Consider the following 19834-nt stretch of genomic DNA (forward strand, 5'->3'; position numbering starts at 1 on the left):
CAATAATTGACTTAGTTAGAAGAAAATGTCACAATAATTGACCTAGTTAGAAGAAAATGTCACAATAATTGACTTAGTTAGAAGAAAATGTCCCAATAATTGACTTAGTTAGAAGAAAATGTCACAATAATTGACTTAGTTAGGAGAAAATGTCACAATAATTGACTTAGTTAGAAGAAAATGTCACAATAATTGACTTAGTTAGAAGAAAATGTCCCAATAATTGACTTAGTTAGAAGAAAATGTCCCAATAAATGACTTTGTTAGAAGAAAATGTCACAATAATTGACCTAGTTAGAAGAAAATGTCACAATAATTGATTTAGTTAGAAGAAAATGTCACAATAATTGACTTAGAAGAAAATGTCACAATAATTGACTTAGAAGAAAATGTCACAATAATTGACTTAGTTATGAAAATAGTCAATAGTTTTTTAGATATAAAATGTCACAATAATTATCTTAGGTCCGAAATAAATGTTTTCGGTACAAAACCTTGTCACATTAATTCTTAGGTACAAAACAATGTCACAAAAATTGTCTTCGATACGCAATACTATAATAATCATTTTATTAGGTACGAATAATAACACAATAATTATGTTCGGTACGCAATTATGTCTTCGGAAGTTTCTTCTAATGTGATGAACAATTTCTATAAAAAATAAAAAGGACAAGAAATCATTAAGTTAATGCCTGAATTGTTGTATATCCGAGCATGGGCACATCCATATCCTCAAACGTATTTGTCATTTCCTTCCGCAAATTTGCCTTGATGATTTCTACCTTGGTACAAACATACTTATAGTAAAGTACCAAGACGACTTTTTTCTGGTTACGTTTTGAATTTTTACTCTGTTATCACACTTCGATCTTACAAGAAACAGTTTTTACTTGATAAATAGAATATTTTTATTATAAAATAAATATAATGCAGTTTACAAATTTTAAAGTGTCGCGTTTATTTCACAAATGACAGGTTCGCCGTCCAGTTTATCCAATTGGGGAAGCCTCCGCGTTGCTTCGCTTCTCCACATTCCTTCTTCGACCGCTTCACACAACGGGTTGCCTACATGAGTAAACATAAATAATATTTAACTGACGATGAAATTACAATAAATATAAAACTTTAGGTTGTAGGCTCGATCAAATTGTAAGGTCAATGAAAATCAAGACGATTGAGACATTTCCTGGGCAAATATTTTAATCCTGTGCGTGTATTTTAAATTCCCTATGTTAGTTTTACCTATAAACGACAATTCTTTGAGTTCCAGGTTTTCCTGGAGCTTTTGAAATTCGGCCCAATCTTTGATGAGGTTGTTGTTCATGTTGAGGACTTTGAGCTTCTTCAAAGCACCGGCTCCTTTCATTTTGTCGATCAGGTTGTACGAGATCCAGAGCTGTTCCAACGTTTCGCCGAGGCATTCCTTCAAACGCCATAAAAGACGTATTTCTAACATTTCTTTTAATGAGTATATACACTACTTACTAAGCCGGTGAAAGATTTTATATAGTTTCTGCCTAAAGAGAGGATTTTGAGGTTCTTCATGCCAGACAGACCGCTAATTTTCTCTATCATGTTTGTCGAAAGAGATAATTTCCTTAAACAAAATAAATAAATGAAACCATACAAATGATCTGTTGGATTAGTTTTTGATATCTGTTAATGAATTTCTATTGAGTGTGTTATGCTTGTATATCCAAATAAACTTTGTTTTTCTAATTTTCTTTCATAGTGTAAAATTTCTTTAAAATTAGGAATCTTTAAATTTGTCTAAATATGTTCGTGTTCTTGTCAAGCCGTTGTTTTTATTAACGCGCTTCGTTTGCGTGGCCAAAAAAATTAAGGCAATAAAGAATATTGTACATGGATAGTAGTAGAAGCAGGTGAAACTACATGTCAAGTCCCACCCCTTTTGCTCCGCGAAACATTGAAAATATTGGCCAAGTGCAGTTTCATTTATGTTTTTAAACATATATATTGTACTTGAGGATTTTAAGCTCAGATTTTGGGTTTGTTGGAATAAAATACTCATGCAAGATCTAACTTTGTTCTTTTCATTGTATTTGGTTCATTATCGGATGCATTCAATTTTTAAACATTGAAATAAAGGAAAAGAGAAGAAAAAGCTCCTTCGGTATGATACTATTGTCGTTTTAGGCGCATAACAATATGCCAATAATTGTCTTAGGCAAAAGTTAATCTCTCAGTAATTCTCTTGGGTAAACCATAATATCACAATAAATATCTTTGGAAGGCGATAGCATAATAATTGTCTCAGGTAAAAGACAATGATACCTTAATTATCTTAGGTAAAAGATAATGTCACAATAATTGCCTTGAGTACACTAAAAATTTCACAATAAATGTCTTAGGTAGAGGATAATGACCCAATAATTGCCATATGTAAAAGATAATATCACACTAATTGCTTTACGTACGAAAAAATGTCACAATAATTGCCTTTGGTAGGCATTAATGTATCATCCATTATCTTTTGTAAAATATGTCACAATAATAGTCTTAGGTAGGCGATAATGACTCAACAATTGTCGCAAATAAAAGAATACACAATAATTATTTTAGGTTAAAGATAATGTGTCAATAATTGCCTTGCGTACATTAAAAACTTCACAATAAATGCCTTAGTTAGGCGATAATGACACAATAATTGCCATATGTAAAAGATAATATTACAATAATTGCTTTACGTACGAAAAAAGGTCACAATAATTGCCTTGAGTACACTAAAAATTTGACAATAAATGTCTTAGGTAGGCGATAATGACACAGTAATTGCCATACTTAAAAGATAATGTCACAATAATTGCCGTTGGTAGGCAATAATGTCTCATTCATTATCTTATGTAAAATATGTCACGATAACTGTCTTAGCCAAAAGATAATGTCTCAATAATTGTCTTAGGTAATATATAATCTATCAATAATTGTCTTTGGAACACAAAAAATATCACAATAAATGTCTCAGGTAGACGACAATAATTGTCATATGTAAAAGATAATATCACAATAATTGTTTTACGTAGGAAAAAAGGTCACAATAATCGCCTTTGGTAGGCAAAAAAGTCTCATTCATTATCATATGTAAAATAAGTCACAATAACTGAATAAGCCAAAAGATAATGTCAAAATAATAGTCTTAGGTAAAAGATAATCTATTAATAATTATCTTAGTTAAGCTGTAACACAATAAAAGTCTTAAGTAGACAATAATGACCCAATAATTGCCATATGTCAAAGATAATATCACTATAATTGCTTTACGTACGAAAAAATGTCACAATAATTGCCTTTGGTAGGCAATATTGTCTCATCCCTTATCTTATGTAAAATAAGTCACATTAACTGTCTTAGCCGAAAGATAATGTCACAATCATATTCTTAGGTAGGCGATAATGACTCAACAATTGTCGCAAATAAAAGAATAGAAAATAATTATCTTAGGTTAAAGATAATGTCACAATAATTGTCTTGGGTACATTAAAAATTTCACAATAAATGCCTTAGGTAGGCGATAATGACACAATAATTGCCATATGCAAAAGAAAATATTTCAATAATTGCCTTACCTACGAAAAATGTAACAATAATTGCCTTAGGTACGAAGAATATCACAATAATTGTCTTTGGTAGGCAATAATGTGTTAGTCATTATCTTATATAAATTATTTCACATTAACTGTCTTAGCCAAAAGATAACGACACAATAATTGTCTTTGGAACACGAATAATATTACAATAAACGTCTTAGGTAGGCGATAATGACACAATAATTGTCATATGTAAAAGATTATGTCAAAATAATTGTCTTCCGTACGAAAAAAAGTCTAATAATTGCTTTTTGTAGGTAATAATGTCTCATTCATTATCTTATGTAAAATATGTCACAATAACCGTCTTAACCAAAAGATAATGTCACAATAATAGTCTTAGGTAAAAGATAATCTATCAATAATTGTCTTAACTAAGCGTTAATTTCACAAGAAATTTCAAAGTAACTGATAATGACATAATAATTGTCTTAGGTCCGAAACGATGTCATAATAATTGTCTTAGGTAAAAGACAATGATACACTAATTGTTTTAGGTAAAAGATAATGTTACAATAATTCTCCTTTATTTAACTACCAATGACAATTAGGTACGCAATATTACAATGTTTTTCAATAATCGTCCTAGGTTCGCAGTATTACAAAGATACGACTGTCGTCTTCCAAGCAAAATACACAATGATACGATAATCATCTTTGACAGCTTTATTGGCCAGAAAGGATGGGGTAACATTCCATTACCATTCTTTCCTGGATTATTGTCCTGTCGTAACGTTTTCTTTTATGCTCGTAGTTTTTAAAACTTATCTGGTCAAACGGAATTGCCAATAAACATAACTTACAGATTGTTCACTGTGCAATTGTATTAGCGGGACTTACTCGCACTTGACAAGCTGGGACAGGTTATTGTCCATCTTTTCAATTGGGAGCCATTGAAACTGCAAATCGACTTCCAAAGCTTCGGCAGCACTCGTTTGGTTCTGCTCCTCCCATTTCTTCAAAGCTTCTCTTATAGTAGTCGTCTTCGACTGAAAAATTGGATTTACTAAATCGATTATGCACGAAGTTTCTTCAAAACTTCAACTCCTGAAACGTCTCAAAAAAAGAAGAAGAAGCGGTTCAGTGAGTCAGTTTTATTTCAGGAATATTGCAATTTATTAATTTAATCCCCTGGCAAACTATTATAAAGCAAAAAGCAATTACATATTAGATGATACTTTTATATTCAATTACGTTTCAATGTTTAAGAGTCGGCTTTTCGAACGCCTTCAAGCTAGGTATGTGCAGGTCGAAAGTTAGCGCGAATCATTAACGGTAATTAGATAACAAAAATTAATTATTTCTTTAATGCCATTGCCGGCTGCGGCAGTTATTGGATTTCTCGAATGACGCAAGTTTTACCAAGTTCATTAGTAGTCATGAAAGGCCAAGGGGCGATTATTGGGTAATAATCTTGTCGAGACTGCCACGGATTATAAAAATAATAAAAAAAAGCCCTTTCTTCGTCGCCATATAATGCAACAACCGGCACCATATTTCATAAAGCGCTAAAGGCTGATACGGAATGGGCTTTTTTATATTTTCACTTTCGCAATTGGTTAACAAACGCATGTAGTGTTTTCTGATTTTTGAGTTTTCTACACGTGAAGCTCTCATATGGACGACAGTTGTGATTTTTCAGTGTAATTACTTTTTTTGTGCAAATGTGCATTAATACTGTCAATAAATTATCCTTACTACCCTATGCCATTTTATTTTTTTTTCTTCCAGTCAGAAGGGTTCAAACCATGAACACCCAGTGCCTCCGAAAGAAATTTGACCCATTTTGTACCTCATAGAAGTTGTAAGAAAAGTCTGTGCGGTTTTTTTTCCTTCGTTCACAAAAAAATATAGCGCTTTTATAGATTAGTTACGAATCAATTTAGGACAAAACAAGTGATCTCTGAGAGTAGATTTGCGTTTATCCACGTTTATAGAGGTTTTCTGTCCTTCGCGTTGCGTCCACCATCTTTGAGCTGTATGCGTGCCACATCTTCTCTCGTTTCCACTTTCTGTTAATAAATTATATATTTTTACAAAAAAATTCTTACCATTCTTAAAGTAATTCCCGACCAGTTTTCTCCTCCTTGTGGTATTTACCATCGGTAACTAAGCGACTAGTAAACTAATTGATCGTTCCTCGAATCATAGACACATGACATAGGGGATCTCCAATTTGGACCGGAAAAAAATAACATCTTGTATCTGATTAAACATTATGATTTTAATCAAATTTTGCCTGATTTTATAGCTAGCTTTGGCTTTTTCCCGTAAAATTAACTTCAAAAATCGTTTTTTTTACTTCAAATTAGCCCTTTAAAAAACCGAGGAGTCGGTATGAAATGTAGGCATGTAAAGTAAAATTCCAGCATTCGAAAAACAAGTATATAAGTTAAAGTTATGTAACATTAAATATACAAATAAATGATTCTTCTTTTCATTTGATTTTTTTTTTTAAATATAAAATAATTGGGCTGTTAAAGGCCACATTTTCTTACATTTCTCAAATTAAAAGAAGAATCCTTTACTTTTATATTTTATGTAACTTTTAATTTTAATTATAATTAGTTTTCTTATTTATATTTAGTTTATTAAATACTACTTTAGATAAAATCTCATTTTATGTTTTTCAAAATCTCTCGTTTGCACTTATTTTTGAAATATAAAATGATTAAGCTCTTAGATAGAAAACCATATGAAAATTAATTACAAGTAAAATAATTTTTTTTTTTTTTTTAGTTTGTCGGGTTTGTTGNGGGTGCCTTTGTTTTTGAAAAAAAGCCCATTTGTAAGTATGTCGGCCCTGGATTCGAACCCGGGACCTTCACCTTACAGTGATGAGCGCCGTGTCAACGCCTAAACCGTTGCGGCCAACGACGCCCCTATTTTTTTAAATTCTCAAATTAAAAGAAGAATCCTTTATTTGTAGGTTTAATTGTATATAATTTTTAATTATGATAGTAATTAATGTTCATATAATGTTCTAAAAGCTAAATTGTTTTATATTACAAAAAAAAATATTTTTTTTAAACATTTCCTACCACCTCTTAAGTTTTTTGATGTTGTAAAAAAAGGCTAATTTTAAGTTTAAAAAAGGTTAAAGTTACAAAGGGTTAAATTGGAATTAAAGAAGATTAATTTGGATTAAAGGAGTTAATTTGACGGGGAAAAACTAGATTTTAAAAATTCACAAATAAACATGAATTTTTCATAACATGCTTATATTTCAAACGACCTCCTAAATGCTTTTATGCTCAAAAGAAAACGTTAATTTGAAATTAAAAAGGATTCATTTGGCAATAAAAACTAGGTAAATTTGTCGTTACAGCGGGTTAATTTTGAAATAAAAATTAATTTGAAGTTAAAAGATTTAATTTGAAATTTAAAACGTAAATTTTAACGTTAAAAAAGGTCAATTTTAAATTAAAAAGAATTAATTTGAACTTTCAAAAAGTAATTTGACGTTAAAAAGGTTTTATTTGAAATTTAAAAAAGGTTAATTTCAAGTTAAAAAGTGTTAATTTGACAGACGAAAACTATATTTTTTAAAAATTCACAAATAAACAGGAATTTTTTATAGCATGCATATGTTTAAAATCATCCCCTAAATTTTTCATTCTTAACACTTGAAAGAAAAGTTTAATTTGAAATTAAAAAGGTTCAATTTCAAAATAAAATAGGCATAATTGGAAATTAAGAAGGGTTATTTGGAAGATAAAAAGTGTTAATTTAAAATTAAAAAGGGTTAAGTGGAAGTTAAAAGAGTGATTTGAAATTTAAAAAAGCTTAATATGAAGATAAAAAGTGTTAATTTGAAAGTAAAAAGGGTGAAGTGGAAGTTAAAAAGTGTTGATTTGATGAAAAAAATATATTTGAAAAATAAACAGGAATTTTATTTACATGCATTTATTTCAAACTATCTCCTAAATTATTTTAATGCTCAAAAGAAAAAGTTGTCATTGAAAAAAGTAAACTTGAAATTTAAGAAAAGGTTAATTTAAGTTAAGTAGCCTCTACATCCACAGTCAAACCATTTGGACCTCAGGTCATCAATTTTACTGAAATTTCTGTTATGCTGCCATCTACCAAAGCAGGCTTTGCAAATTTGTTTTTACTGAAGTTATTGGGCCTGCCTCAACATCCACAGTTAAATCATTTCGACCAAAGTTCATCACATTTTGCTGAAATTTCTGTTTTGATGCCACCTACAAAAGCAGGCTTCGCTAACTTGTTTTTACTGAAGTTGTGCCTGCAAGATCCACAGTTAAATTATTTGTACTAATGATGATCACATTTTGCTGAAATTTCTGTTTCAATATTAATGTCCAGCTAGCAATGGCAGGCTTTGCAAACAAGTTCCAGCTAAAGTTAATGTGCCTGCATTGAGATCCCATCAAAATATTTCAACTATAGATGATCACATATAGCTGAAATTTCTGTTACTAGATTAATCTCCCAGCTAGCAACAGCAGGTTTTGCAAACAAGTTCCAGCTAAAGTTAATGTGCCTGCATTGAGATCCTGTCAAACTATTTCAACCGTAGATGATCACATTTTGCTGAAATTTCTGTTTTGATGCCACCTACAAAAGCAGGCTTCGCTAACTTGTTTTTGCTGAAGTTGTGCCTGCAAGATCCACAGTTAAATTAATTGTTCTAATGATGATCACATTTTGCTGAAATTTCTGTTTTGATGCCACCTACAAAAGCAGGCTTCGCTAACTTGTTTTTGCTGAAGTTGTGCCTGCAAGATCCACAGTTAAATTAATTGTTCTAATGATGATCACATTTTGCTGAAATTTCTGTTACGATATTAATGTCCAGTAGCAATGGCAGGTGTTGCAAACATGTTTCTACTAAAGTTCATGTGCCTGCATCGAGATTTTTTCTTTCTTTATAATGCCATCTTCCGAAGCAGGCTTTGCAAGTTTGTTTTTACTGAAGTTGTTGTGCCTGCTTCAAGATCCACAGTCAAATCCTACCTACCAAAAGTGATCCTAATTTGAAATTGTGCGCAAGTAATCGTCATGTTAAACCTCTGGACCGTTGATGTGATGCAGATGAGGTCACATGGTCATCAGTGCCGCAACCTAGCGTTGTGTTTTCTTCCAAGCCGGTAGCCAATGACACTTGTTTCGTTTTGATTGGCTTTGCTCTCGGTTGTCGTACTGGTCTGGGGTTCACCCGGTTTGCAGAAAGTTCAATTCTTCCAGTTGTCCACGAAACGTCCGAGGACCGAAATCACGATGAGAATGAACAGTCTGCGCTTTATTTTCGCCACTGCATCTCTTTTTCTGTTTTTCTCACCGCGGCCGACACTCTCGACGTCGGACGCAGCGAAAAAAGGGCCCAAAGTTACAGACAAGGTATTAACATTTAAAGAAAAAAAAAATTCCTTTTCATACTCTGCCTCTTTTCTGCCTGCTTCAGCTTGTTTCTTCCAGCCCGCTTTCTACAAAAAATGGGCAATATAAGGCAAAACGAAATATTTCTCGCCTGTTATAAATTTGCCAACTGTGCAAAAAAAAAATCCTTACTCTGTACTTTTAATTTTACATATCCAATGTCAAGCTGCAACGTTGGCATTAATAATTTTTCAGCTAATCACAAAACATAAATATAATAATCTAAGGTATAAATGGTATAAATTTGTTTCTGATAGCAGCACATAATAATTCTGATGTGAAGATATAAACATTGTGCTTTTATCCTCGAACTCGTTACCTCAGAGTAGTGTACAGTTAACTTAGCTAATAAAATTCTGTACCTTATATTGTTTTGTATTATTTTAAATTAATCAGTCTAAAACTGCTTATCTACAGTTTTATAGTCATATCGTTCATTTATTTTCCATTTCTGTTTTAAAGTTGCAGTAGAAAATAGTCCCGAAATAACTGGCTATTGCTTTTTTTCTCTTCTATCCTGTCCTGCTTCTACAGTGAAACCCCTCTACAACGGACAGCTAATGGAACCGAAGAATTGTCTGTTGTGGAGGGGTGCTGCTGTGGAGGGGGGTAATAAAACAGTAGATTTTATGAAAAAAATTCACTCCGTAATCAATATTGCTATAAAATAATTATAAACAAGTATGTAAAAATGTCTAAATATGTATGGAAAAATTTATGTTTTAAAATATTGAGTAATTTTTGTTTGATTTGCTTTCAAACTTTTTGCCTTTACGTAATTTTTTCTTGATTATGTATTAGTTGTATTATTGTATTATAACTATTTGAATCTCCTTTCGAAAAAACAAACAAAAAACTCTGACTTTCTGGAGGGCCTCAAGACCTTCAGATTACGAAGTAATTGTCAGAATGAAAAAAACCAGAGTAGGTATTTTTGGAAGGGAAACCATTTCTTCAAGAGAATAGGGCTGGAAGGGGGAACATTAAACAACTTTTTATTTATTTGTTTTATTTTATTCAGGGAAAGCAGGGTGCAATTTTTCGCAAGAACATTGTTCTTTGTATGTAATTTTAAAAAATTTAAGAAATAGTCACAGAAAAGGCAAAAAAAGGAGAAAAAACTGTCTAATATTTCATTAAAAACAGCGTGTTAGAGAGGTGTCTGTTGTAGAGGGTTTCAAAATACATTGATTTCCTTCCTATATCATTGACTCGGCACCAGAAAAAAATTTCCATTATGAGGGGTGTCTGTTGTGGATGGGCATCCATTAGGAGGGCTTTTACTCTATTTGTTTATTCTTGTGGGCAGCTTGAATAGAATCTTTAGAAATGATAGAGGTGGGGTGAGTGTGTTGTTTAATATTTTTTACAAAGTTGGATCTTACAGTTTGTAGAATTTTTATTCAAATTATTTACAACAGTTTACACGTATTAACATAGGAGTACCAATTTATACTATGACGTCCTGCTTCGGAATTTTAATTTGAAGAAAAATAGTATGTAGCAAAAAAAAAGTTAATTCAAGGGAAAAAACTCCTACGCCGAAGGCAAGGTTGAAACTAAAGAGCTCTTCACTCTCCGGTATACAAAGTCCAAGTCATAGACCCCAATTTATCAACTAACTGATTACTGCTTAGCTCACATCTTAGATGTTCTTTGTAAGGAATAAAGGAGTTTTATATGGTGTACAACATGTCTCTGTTAATGTGCAAATCTAGAAGAAGGGTGTAATAGGGTGATGAGGTCACCAGCCGTAAAAACTTATTTTGCGTAATTTGTGTCGAGGAGATGTTCGATTATGATGTCAAACCCCATGAGGGGCAAGCATACAGCATTGGTCTGATCACTACTTTACAGAGAAGTTTATTTACTGGGGCAGCTTAGGATCTCAGCACAGTAAGGTAGGGTTCACCAGAGCAATATGATACACATCTTTAGGTCGTAAGCAATATACAATAATTGTCTTGTAAAATACGCAATGCTCAGGCCTATAAAAAATGTGAAGGAACAACAAAATTAGTTCACACCTGTGAATGATTGTGACATGAGTCATAAAATATGTGTATCCACGGCCTGCTTGACTATTCCTTTAATGTCGTACGATATTGCAAAGGTTGAAGATGGCAAATTCAAAGAGTGAGGACATTGGCTTTGTGATCGGCTGGCTGGTTCATGTCTTATCGCTTTGGTATGAACCTCACTATCTTACAGGTGTAAACCCGGCCTAAGGGAAACAAGACATGAATACAGCTTTGCCTTTATTGACTATCTTATACATGGGCATCGAAAGTTAACTTACTGTCATGTATTACCCCAAGGGATTTAACAGTAACTGATCAAGGTATTATTTGCCCCCCACAACACGCTGATACAACACAGGCTACTCTGTGTAAAGAGCATAGCCTCTGTTTTTATTGGATTTATTTTAATCCTTAATTTGTTACAGACCTGCCAATACATGACATGGCCTTTGAAAGTCTGCTGGCTGTTGTATCCACTCGCCAGGACAAAGTGTAGATTTCATCATACAAGGCCAGTCAGTAATCGTTAGGTTTGGCATTGTATTGAAAAATATAAGAAAAAGAACAGGTCCTATTGTAGATTCCTGTGGGACACCAGCAGATATGTCACAAACTAAGCTAGTGTGCTTTCGTTGGTTAAACGCCCCAGCTGTGACAACTTTGGCAATTTAAATAAACAAATGAAAAAAAATGAGGAACCCCATCTTAGCTGTTTTAAATTTGTAGTTAGGCCGTCTCTGATCACACTTACCTGGTTTGATGTGCCAGATGTATGTAAGCATTTTTCAATGAAAAAGATACAAATTATATTTCCATATTCTTTTAATGCCTAGTTCTATTTGGAAGTACCAAAGATGATCACAAAGTGACTGACAAGTTATCTCTTTTTTCACTCCAATTCCAGCCTCTTCAGTCTGCTTATTAGATTTGAACTGCTCAGTTGTTCAAATTACACCTATTTTTAAAAAACTAGGGATCTTGCTAACTACACACCGATATCAATAATCAGGTCATAAAAACCAGAATTGTAATGTACTTTGAGGAAAACTCTCTATTCAGTGACTCCAGTTTCTGATGAAAAAGAAAACTTAGGAAGCGATTCTGAAATTTGTTGATTATAGTATGGATTAGATTTTTTGACTGCGTCTCACACTCCTTGCTACTCGTACAATTAGAGAGCCCCAATTTCTCAAAAAAAATCTGCTATGGCCAAGGTGGGCTATGGAACTGAAATAAGGAATTGAAGAAATAGCACACTTACCCTATGTCCTGGCAGGTTAGACTTCGGCAGCCAGCAGCTCACTTGATCATGTCTGAGGAAGAATCACTAACTTGCTTCCGTTTCTGATAAAACTTTTAGATTAGAACTTTATGGGGCTCTTGCTCTAATTTTACATTGGAGAGAAGTATTGATGGAGACAGAGAGGGCAAAGATCATGTTTTTACGATAATGTTACTCTTTTAAGCGGGTCATTAAAATAATCTTTACTGGTGTGAACAATTAATTACCTTGCACTCTTAAAAATCAAAATCTTATCAGGTAGGACACAGAGAGCAACATAGCAGTCAATTCTCAAAATTTAAAGAGATAAAATCAGGTGTTCCTCAAGGGTCTGTCTTAGGACCATCTCTTTATCTCATTTTTAAAAATGACTTATCAAGTCTTTCCAGACACCTGTTCTGGGTTTGCTTATGACAGTTCCTCAACTATTATTCATTGGTTATAGATGTGTCATTGGTGCTTGTCAACTAGTAAGCTCAACCAGTTTATTTATGCAAAAACCTGACTAGCTCTTTGTTTCTTTGTAGAAGTCTCACTAGGCAAGCCTCCAGGAAAGTCCTTTTGACTGCTTACCATAGCTGCCTCCTCACCTGAATTATACTGGTTTCTGGGATACACGAATGATTGTAGGAATGCATTTATTTTTCTGAAAGATAGACATGCCTTTATAATATGCATAAAAATCGTGATACCTCAAACTAAAAAATAAAAATAGCCTATTCTCATAGTCTAGTGCTTACAATACATACCAAGTAGAATAGGCTAAAGTCAACTCAGAGCAGTTGTAATTACTAGATGACAAAATTGCACAATTCATTACCTTTCCATGCTAAAAAAATATGTGGTTTGTTTCAGGTTTGGTTCGATATAAAAATAGGAGATGAGTCTGTTGGAAGAATTGAAATCGGTCTATTTGGTAAAACAGTTCCTAAGACTGTGAGAAACTTTATGGAATTAGCAACTAAACCAGAAGGAGAAGGATACAAAGGTAGCAAATTCCATAGGGTTATTAAGGATTTCATGATCCAGGGAGGAGATTTCACCAAAGGAGATGGAACCGGAGGTGTGTATTCAAAAGAGCATTTCACGTTGACATTTTATTCTGAATTATGTTAAAATGTATAGTGATGTTTAAGCAATAAGAAAAAAAAAGTTTAAATTTGTATAGCAGTAGTATCATGATCTGCTTAGTAGAAAAAGATTAAACTGCTGATAAATGTAAAAAATGTGATGTTCAAGTTTATAAAATGAGGCTAAGTTAACTTGCAAAATCTTGCCAGTGGTTAAGTATATTACACAAACTAATAAAATTTGTCATTTTTAGGACGCAGCATTTACGGAGAAAGATTCGCCGATGAAAACTTCAAGCTTAAGCATTATGGCGCTGGCTGGCTTTCAATGGCCAACGCAGGAAAGGACACCAACGGCTCACAATTTTTCATCACAACAAAACAAACTCCTTGGTTAGACGGAAAGCATGTAGTGTTCGGAAAAGTTATCAGTGGCATGGTAAGTTACTGCATTCAACATTGAAAAAATCCATTCTTCCCTGATCAGCTCAGATTAACCAATATGAATTTTTTTTTAGGATGTTGTAAGAAAGATCGAGGCACAAAAAACTGATGGCCGAGATTCGCCACTTAAACGTGTCGTCATTGATGATTGTGGGTCTGAGACTCTCGAGGTGCCATTCTCGGTTTCTAAAGAAGATGCCACTGATCATTCTGAACTATAAAGAACTATAATTTTTTTCAGACTTTTATAATAAAATGAAACATTTTTGTTAACATTGTTCTTCTTTTATTACTTTAATCTTATTCCATTCCAAAAACTAAATAAATATCTGAAGAACATGGGAAACAAAGTGGAGACTATCGAATGTTAATTAAAATTAAAATTTGTTGTCGAATCAGTCAAAAACATTTTTCAATTTTTAATCACACATAAAAATTAAGTAAGAATAGAATGGCGGTGATTTCTAGATTGTAATAAATATAAGGTTTTGTTTTGTTTTTACTTTAAAGTTTTGAGTTTATAGACTGATGTGATTGGATGTAAACACAGACAAAAATGTGACTTAAAAAATAAACAAAAAACGTGTTTTTGTAGAAAATAACAGTATTTGTGTATTCTAGAATTTTTGAGTATGAATAAAAAAACTTTTAAAAAATGTGCCAATTCCTTTTGAGTATAAAATATAGTATTTTTCAGTTAAACTAAACCTTTTTTTTAACCGACTTTAAACCATCATGATTGTGAGGATTGGGTATTAAAGCATGTAAACACCAAGTGACTGAAAGAAATTGTGTATTGAACACTGTTATGAACAATATTATAGCATTGTTTACATTTACACATTTGTGCCCACTATTTTTTTCCTTTTTTTTAACATAAACAATACTTGTTTTATTTTTGAGTCTAAAACTTAGTTTAAAAAAGTAGGAATAGTGAATCTATTCACTTTTCGAGTTAGGCCCTGGTGCACAAACGCCTTGAAGATGCTTAAGATAATTTGGTTGTCAGGCTAATTGATAATAATTTTGCTGTTTTTAATGAGGTATATAGTATTTTAATGAATCATGTAATCTTGCAAGATAATATAAGTACTTTTAATTTAGAGTTGATGACTCACGAGTGGAGCAGGCCCTGTAAGTGACTGTTGGTTCAGTTTGACTTTTTATATAATATAATTATTACAATAGGATTATTATATTTGACTCAAATATGATTGCCAATTTAAGTTACAAATATAGAATAATGATTTTTGATGTAAATAAAGCTCTATATTAACTATATAGCCAAGCTTAAAATAGTGGCACCGTGCTTTGAGGCCAAATATTATATAGCCGTGCCTCTGATGCACTGTTTCATCCTGTGATGCTCATAGTAAAGTATCATTTCCTCGTCGATGCTAAACTCTTTTTTTCAAAATAGCAAATTCTTGAAATGAAGTCCTCGAATGTTCTAGGTAAGGCCTCATTTTTGAAAGCTGATCATTTTTGTCGAGCACAGAATTATTCAAATGAATGAATCACATAATTTCTTTGAATCTATAACGACGGAGAGTAGAAACTGCCTCAGTTTGAACATCATTTTTCTCCTCCCAATACATCCTTCTTTGAGGATAATTGAGCAATATAAAAATTCCTAAAAACAACTTTAGTTCAGTGACTGCTAGTTTGCTTTGCCTTTTTGTACAGTGTATAAAACTGACTTCCTCAGAATGTCCTCTGAACATTTAAATTTAAAACAATTTAAATGTTTCTAGACAAGTCATTGGTCGGGTGCAAGGGAGATCACCTTTGGCCCAAATATCCGATTTTGCAGATTTCTTTGCATCTTTTTTTCCCCAGGTGGGCTCTCTTCTGATTGCATTCTGCATCCCTAATTTTGATCATGGATGCCCTCTTTTCTGGACATTTTGAAATAGGAGCTGGAAGAATTGACACATGAAGGTTTTTGCATTATATTCTTTGGGACATCTAATCTCAACACGTCATCTTACACGTTGATCAATAATAATTCTCCATCTGCTTTCAATTGACAGCTATTCAATTTATATTTTTCTTCCAACATCTTCATCAGTTTCGTAACTCAAAGGGGGTGTGATATGTACACCAGCCAAAAATGCTTCATTTTCTTCTTCTTCTTCCAACTATTGTAATACATTCAGGATCTCATGAACAGAGTAGTAGTTTCTAGTAGATAAAAATAAACAAAATAATATTACATATGCCTGATAGGTCATTTCACACCAACCACATTTGTTACCATAAATTACTACAAATATACAAACAAATTTTGTCTCTTATACATGTTTTAGTTTTATTAGACAATAATTCCATCGTTAAAATAAAAATAAAATCACAAATGTAAGAGCTACTTACTATTTTGTTGTACAGCCAGCAGAGCACAATTCCAAAAATGTGTTTCTTATTTGAATTATTACTTCACAATGAGAAATTATTTTTCTCAAAAATCACTATATTTACCCTTGAGGATCTGGATGGGACTAACAAACAAACAAAAATGAAAAATATTGATAGGAATTTTTTTTATAAATAACATTATTTATATACATCTGGCCACAACTTCTACAATGATCAACAGAAATTCCACCGAGTCAGCAAAAACAGAGTAAGCACCCATCCCCACCATAACACCAGACAGACAACCCTTTGAAAACATTTCGGATCCACCTCTCGAATTGTGAACATCATTTTTGTAACTTAATGTAATCAAGTATTTTATATAATAAATAATATTAATCTTTTTAAAAAAACGAGTGTCGTCATATTTCTTCATTTACTCCTGCGAGGGTCTGTAGGAGATTAATAAACAAAAAATGAAAAATATTGATAGGAATTTTTGTTTAAATAACAATTTTTTTTTTTTAGATCAATGGAGTTGAAGACCTGCAGAAGCAGATGGCAGTTGCAGCATCAGCTCCATGAAATAGTTGGTACAATCCACTGTTAAAATACTTTGAAATACGGCCTTACCTTACTGAGCTCCAGTGTGTCGGTAGTATTACTCCTTGCAGTCACCTTGATTTTAGAAAAGGCATGTTCCACTGGGTTAAGAGTAGGTGCGTATAGTGGAAGGTACTTGAATGAATGTGGCATTGATCCAACTTCAGCTCGAACTTCATCTGTCTTATGTATCACCTCATCGTTATCCATAATGAGAAATGAACCTTGACAAGACATCTGAACAAGTATAGCGCACAGTTCAGACAAAAACTTGCAAAACAGCGCTGTTGCAACTTTCAGCCGATAAGACAGAAGAATGGTTATTAATAAGTATGAGAGTGTGTTTCTACCACACTAGGTAGCACAGTAGGTTCACTAATGACTACTCGCGTGCTACCTTTAGATCTTGCCTGGCGCTCAGCTGGAGGTTGAATCCTGATTCATAAATAAAGACCATTGGTTCGAACTCCAAAGCAAATCATTTGCTTTTGTCGATAATGTCCAGAGAGTTCATTCAGTCTACTTCCACTGACGCTTTTTTTTTTTTTTTTTTTTTTTTTTCAAAGTAATCACTGTACAATTATTTAATTTTATTTGCAGTAAACACTTTTTTCAGAATTAAGGTTCAAAATTCTAGGATGAAATAGCCACATCTTAGACAGAATGTCGTCAACTAGTCTTACAAATAATTTGTATTGTTCTTTCTAAATGTTTGCATACTTGCCTCTTTGGTATCATCGACACCTACAGAATTTATCCCACATTCAATGCAGACGCTTCGGGAGATAGTCGGTTTTTTGACGAACATCAAAGGATTTGTGCCCCATAAAGGCTCTCGATGTGGGTGCTTCTGCCACACGAATGATTGTCCTCCAATCTGCCTACATTTAGTACCTCAGTAGCGTTGGGTAGTTAATACAAGTTGTTGTGTCCTTTGAAATGACTGATTTAAAACCAAAGTGTCTAGTTTTCACTGTTCCGTGGGATGTAAAAAAAAAAATTTTTTTTTAATAATTTAGATTTTTCTCACCTGAAAGATCCAAGAAGGCTTCTCCTCAATGAAACTGCTATGACTTGCCTGCAATGTGTCATTTTTTCTTGATTTTATTAAAATGCCACTTATTTTTAGGATCCCACAACAATTTATAGTATTGATACCGATGTATCAGGAGAATTACAAATTCCTTGACTAATTCCATCACTAAACCAATTTGTTGAGGAGCGAAGATAGCAGAACAGATTACTCTTCCAAAAACAATGCACAACATGAGCAGAGACACACTGCATGGCATAAATGTTTGGGTGAAAATATTTTTCAACCAGCAGCCTGTTGGGTCCCTATAGTTGGAATATAGAACGAAATGATTTATGAAAATGGGGAAATCGACAAACTTTATTAGTACTTTACGAGGGTTTTGTTTGCGTTATGGGTCATTTTGGAATCCTATCCAGGATCACCACGGGGATAGATCAGCGGGTACAACTTAAAGTAAAAATTAACTTTGGACCGGTTTGTTGATAGTGTCGGTTCTCCTTCTGAACCATTAAATCTTCGCTTTCATCGGTACGCTATCAACAGGTTAAAACTTTTGTCTCGCATTGATTCAGCTGCAGTCCTATATGCTTAAGCATAGAGTTTTTAGCCAAAATACCATCAAGGGCTTTCAAAACTGCGGGGTCTAGTTTGTTATTTTTCTGATTTAGTTTCTGGGTGTCCTGAACTGTCATCCACAGCTTAAGATGGGCAGTGTATAAAGGTTGTGGTCAGTCAGCTTAGGATGGGTAGTGAATCAGGGTTGTGGTCAGTCAGCTTAGGATGGGTAGTGAATCAGGGTTGGGGTCAGTCAGCTTAAGATGTGCATTTTACCAGGGTGATGGTCAGTTGGCTTAGGATGGGCAGTGTATAAAGGTTGTGGCCAGACAGATGTGAAATATTTATCAATTGCCAAGCTTTCAGCCTATATTTGACCTCCTCAGGGTTAAGATATAATGTTAATATGCCTAAGTAACAATTAATTAGGCAATTGTGTTGTCATCAAAAGTAAACTTACAAAAAATACACTTAACCACTGCCAAATGTATCTTTTTGATTTATAAAGCATTGTTATACCATAACCCCGAGGATAATCAAATATAAACCAATTTAAAATAATAAAAGGATAAAATGATAATAAAACCCATGAAAAACAAAATATATTTAATTTCTATGAAAACATAAATTTTTATGATACAAAAACATGTCTACAATTCATCAACTTTGAGGATCAAATATAAAAGTATTGTAATTAAAATGCACCTTTTATACAAGGGTGTTAATATTGCAACAACTCCGGGCGAAACTATCCAAACAGCACCGACCACTATTAAAAGATGCGGAGGGGAAGCAGAGTCAATTTTTTAAATTTTGACTCTTACATAAACTATAAAACAAACAAAATTACCTTATAGTTCTCAATCAAAACACATCCATAGTTCAAAACACACAAAAATCTTTCATACGATCACTGTCATTGATCACAGTAAATCATAGATGTGAACTTTAAAAGAACTGCCATTAATTAATTCTTTGAAGTGAATTAAATTATAGTTCCAATAAATATACAAACAATTAGCTATGTATAATACCTAAAATAATGTCAAAACAAATTTATCTAATTATGTGTACAATTTAATTTTTGTCCAGATCAGTTCAACCTTTTTAAGACATTTGACTGAAGTTATTTAATCAGTTAACATCAAATTACAAGGTTTATAAATTTTATATGTATTAACATTATATATTTTTGATTGCAAACAACACAGACTTTTTGGGTTGAAATTATTAAATGTTGTACATAGGGTTGGGAAGATAAAAGAAAATTGTGATGAAATGTGTGGGGTAAAACACTTGATGTAAATATTTATAATTTAAACAAATTTAAATAATTACTCTATGATCTACAATTTTTCCAAAATTTAAACATGATTCTGTCCGATTAGAGAGCATTATTTTATAAAAATAACACCACTTAATAATTACAATATTAACCTCAGAAATAAACAAAA

At 32.8% G+C, this 19834-nt stretch overlaps 2 protein-coding genes and 1 long non-coding RNA gene across 3 annotated transcripts; 1 reads left to right on the plus strand and 2 right to left on the minus strand.

Annotated features, from left to right (window-relative positions):
* Positions 1-869: 869 nt before the first annotated feature.
* LOC106664706 (dynein light chain 1, axonemal-like) lies at positions 870-5702 on the minus strand. Its single transcript, XM_014390649.1, has 5 exons — positions 5663-5702; positions 4452-4600; positions 1489-1600; positions 1246-1426; positions 870-1068 (listed from the first exon to the last, which is right to left on the minus strand). Exons 1-5 carry the CDS (start codon positions 5663-5665, stop codon positions 947-949), a joined length of 567 nt encoding a protein of 188 aa, XP_014246135.1. The 5' UTR covers positions 5666-5702; the 3' UTR covers positions 870-946.
* Positions 5703-8734: 3032 nt separating this feature from the next.
* Positions 8735-14499, plus strand: LOC106664755 (peptidyl-prolyl cis-trans isomerase B-like). Its single transcript, XM_014390734.2, has 4 exons — positions 8735-8975; positions 13173-13380; positions 13642-13826; positions 13906-14499. Exons 1-4 carry the CDS (start codon positions 8856-8858, stop codon positions 14050-14052), a joined length of 660 nt encoding a protein of 219 aa, XP_014246220.1. The 5' UTR covers positions 8735-8855; the 3' UTR covers positions 14053-14499.
* Positions 14500-14607: 108 nt separating this feature from the next.
* LOC106664757 lies at positions 14608-16615 on the minus strand. Its single transcript, XR_001340223.2, has 2 exons — positions 16205-16615; positions 14608-16015 (listed from the first exon to the last, which is right to left on the minus strand). It is a non-coding gene; the product is annotated as an uncharacterized LOC106664757 (long non-coding RNA).
* Positions 16616-19834: the final 3219 nt, after the last annotated feature.

This window comes from Cimex lectularius, unplaced genomic scaffold (genome assembly GCF_000648675.2).
Source record: "Cimex lectularius strain Harlan isolate CLEC.00 unplaced genomic scaffold, Clec_2.1 scaffold234, whole genome shotgun sequence".
Taxonomy (NCBI): Eukaryota; Metazoa; Arthropoda; class Insecta; order Hemiptera; family Cimicidae; genus Cimex; species Cimex lectularius.

Coding starts and splice junctions, on each gene's coding strand:
- LOC106664706 (XM_014390649.1), bottom strand. Junction 1,427..1,488: donor TAAAATCTTTCACCGGCTTA/GTAAGTAGTGTA, acceptor TGGCGTTTGAAG/GAATGCCTCGGCGAAACGTT. Junction 1,069..1,245: donor CAAAGAATTGTCGTTTATAG/GTAAAACTAACA, acceptor TTACTCATGTAG/GCAACCCGTTGTGTGAAGCG.
- LOC106664755 (XM_014390734.2), top strand. CDS start 8,856: ATGAGAATGAACAGTCTGCGCTTTATTTTCGCCACTGCATCTCTTTTT. Junction 13,381..13,641: donor CAAAGGAGATGGAACCGGAG/GTGTGTATTCAA, acceptor TGTCATTTTTAG/GACGCAGCATTTACGGAGAA. Junction 13,827..13,905: donor GAAAAGTTATCAGTGGCATG/GTAAGTTACTGC, acceptor ATTTTTTTTTAG/GATGTTGTAAGAAAGATCGA.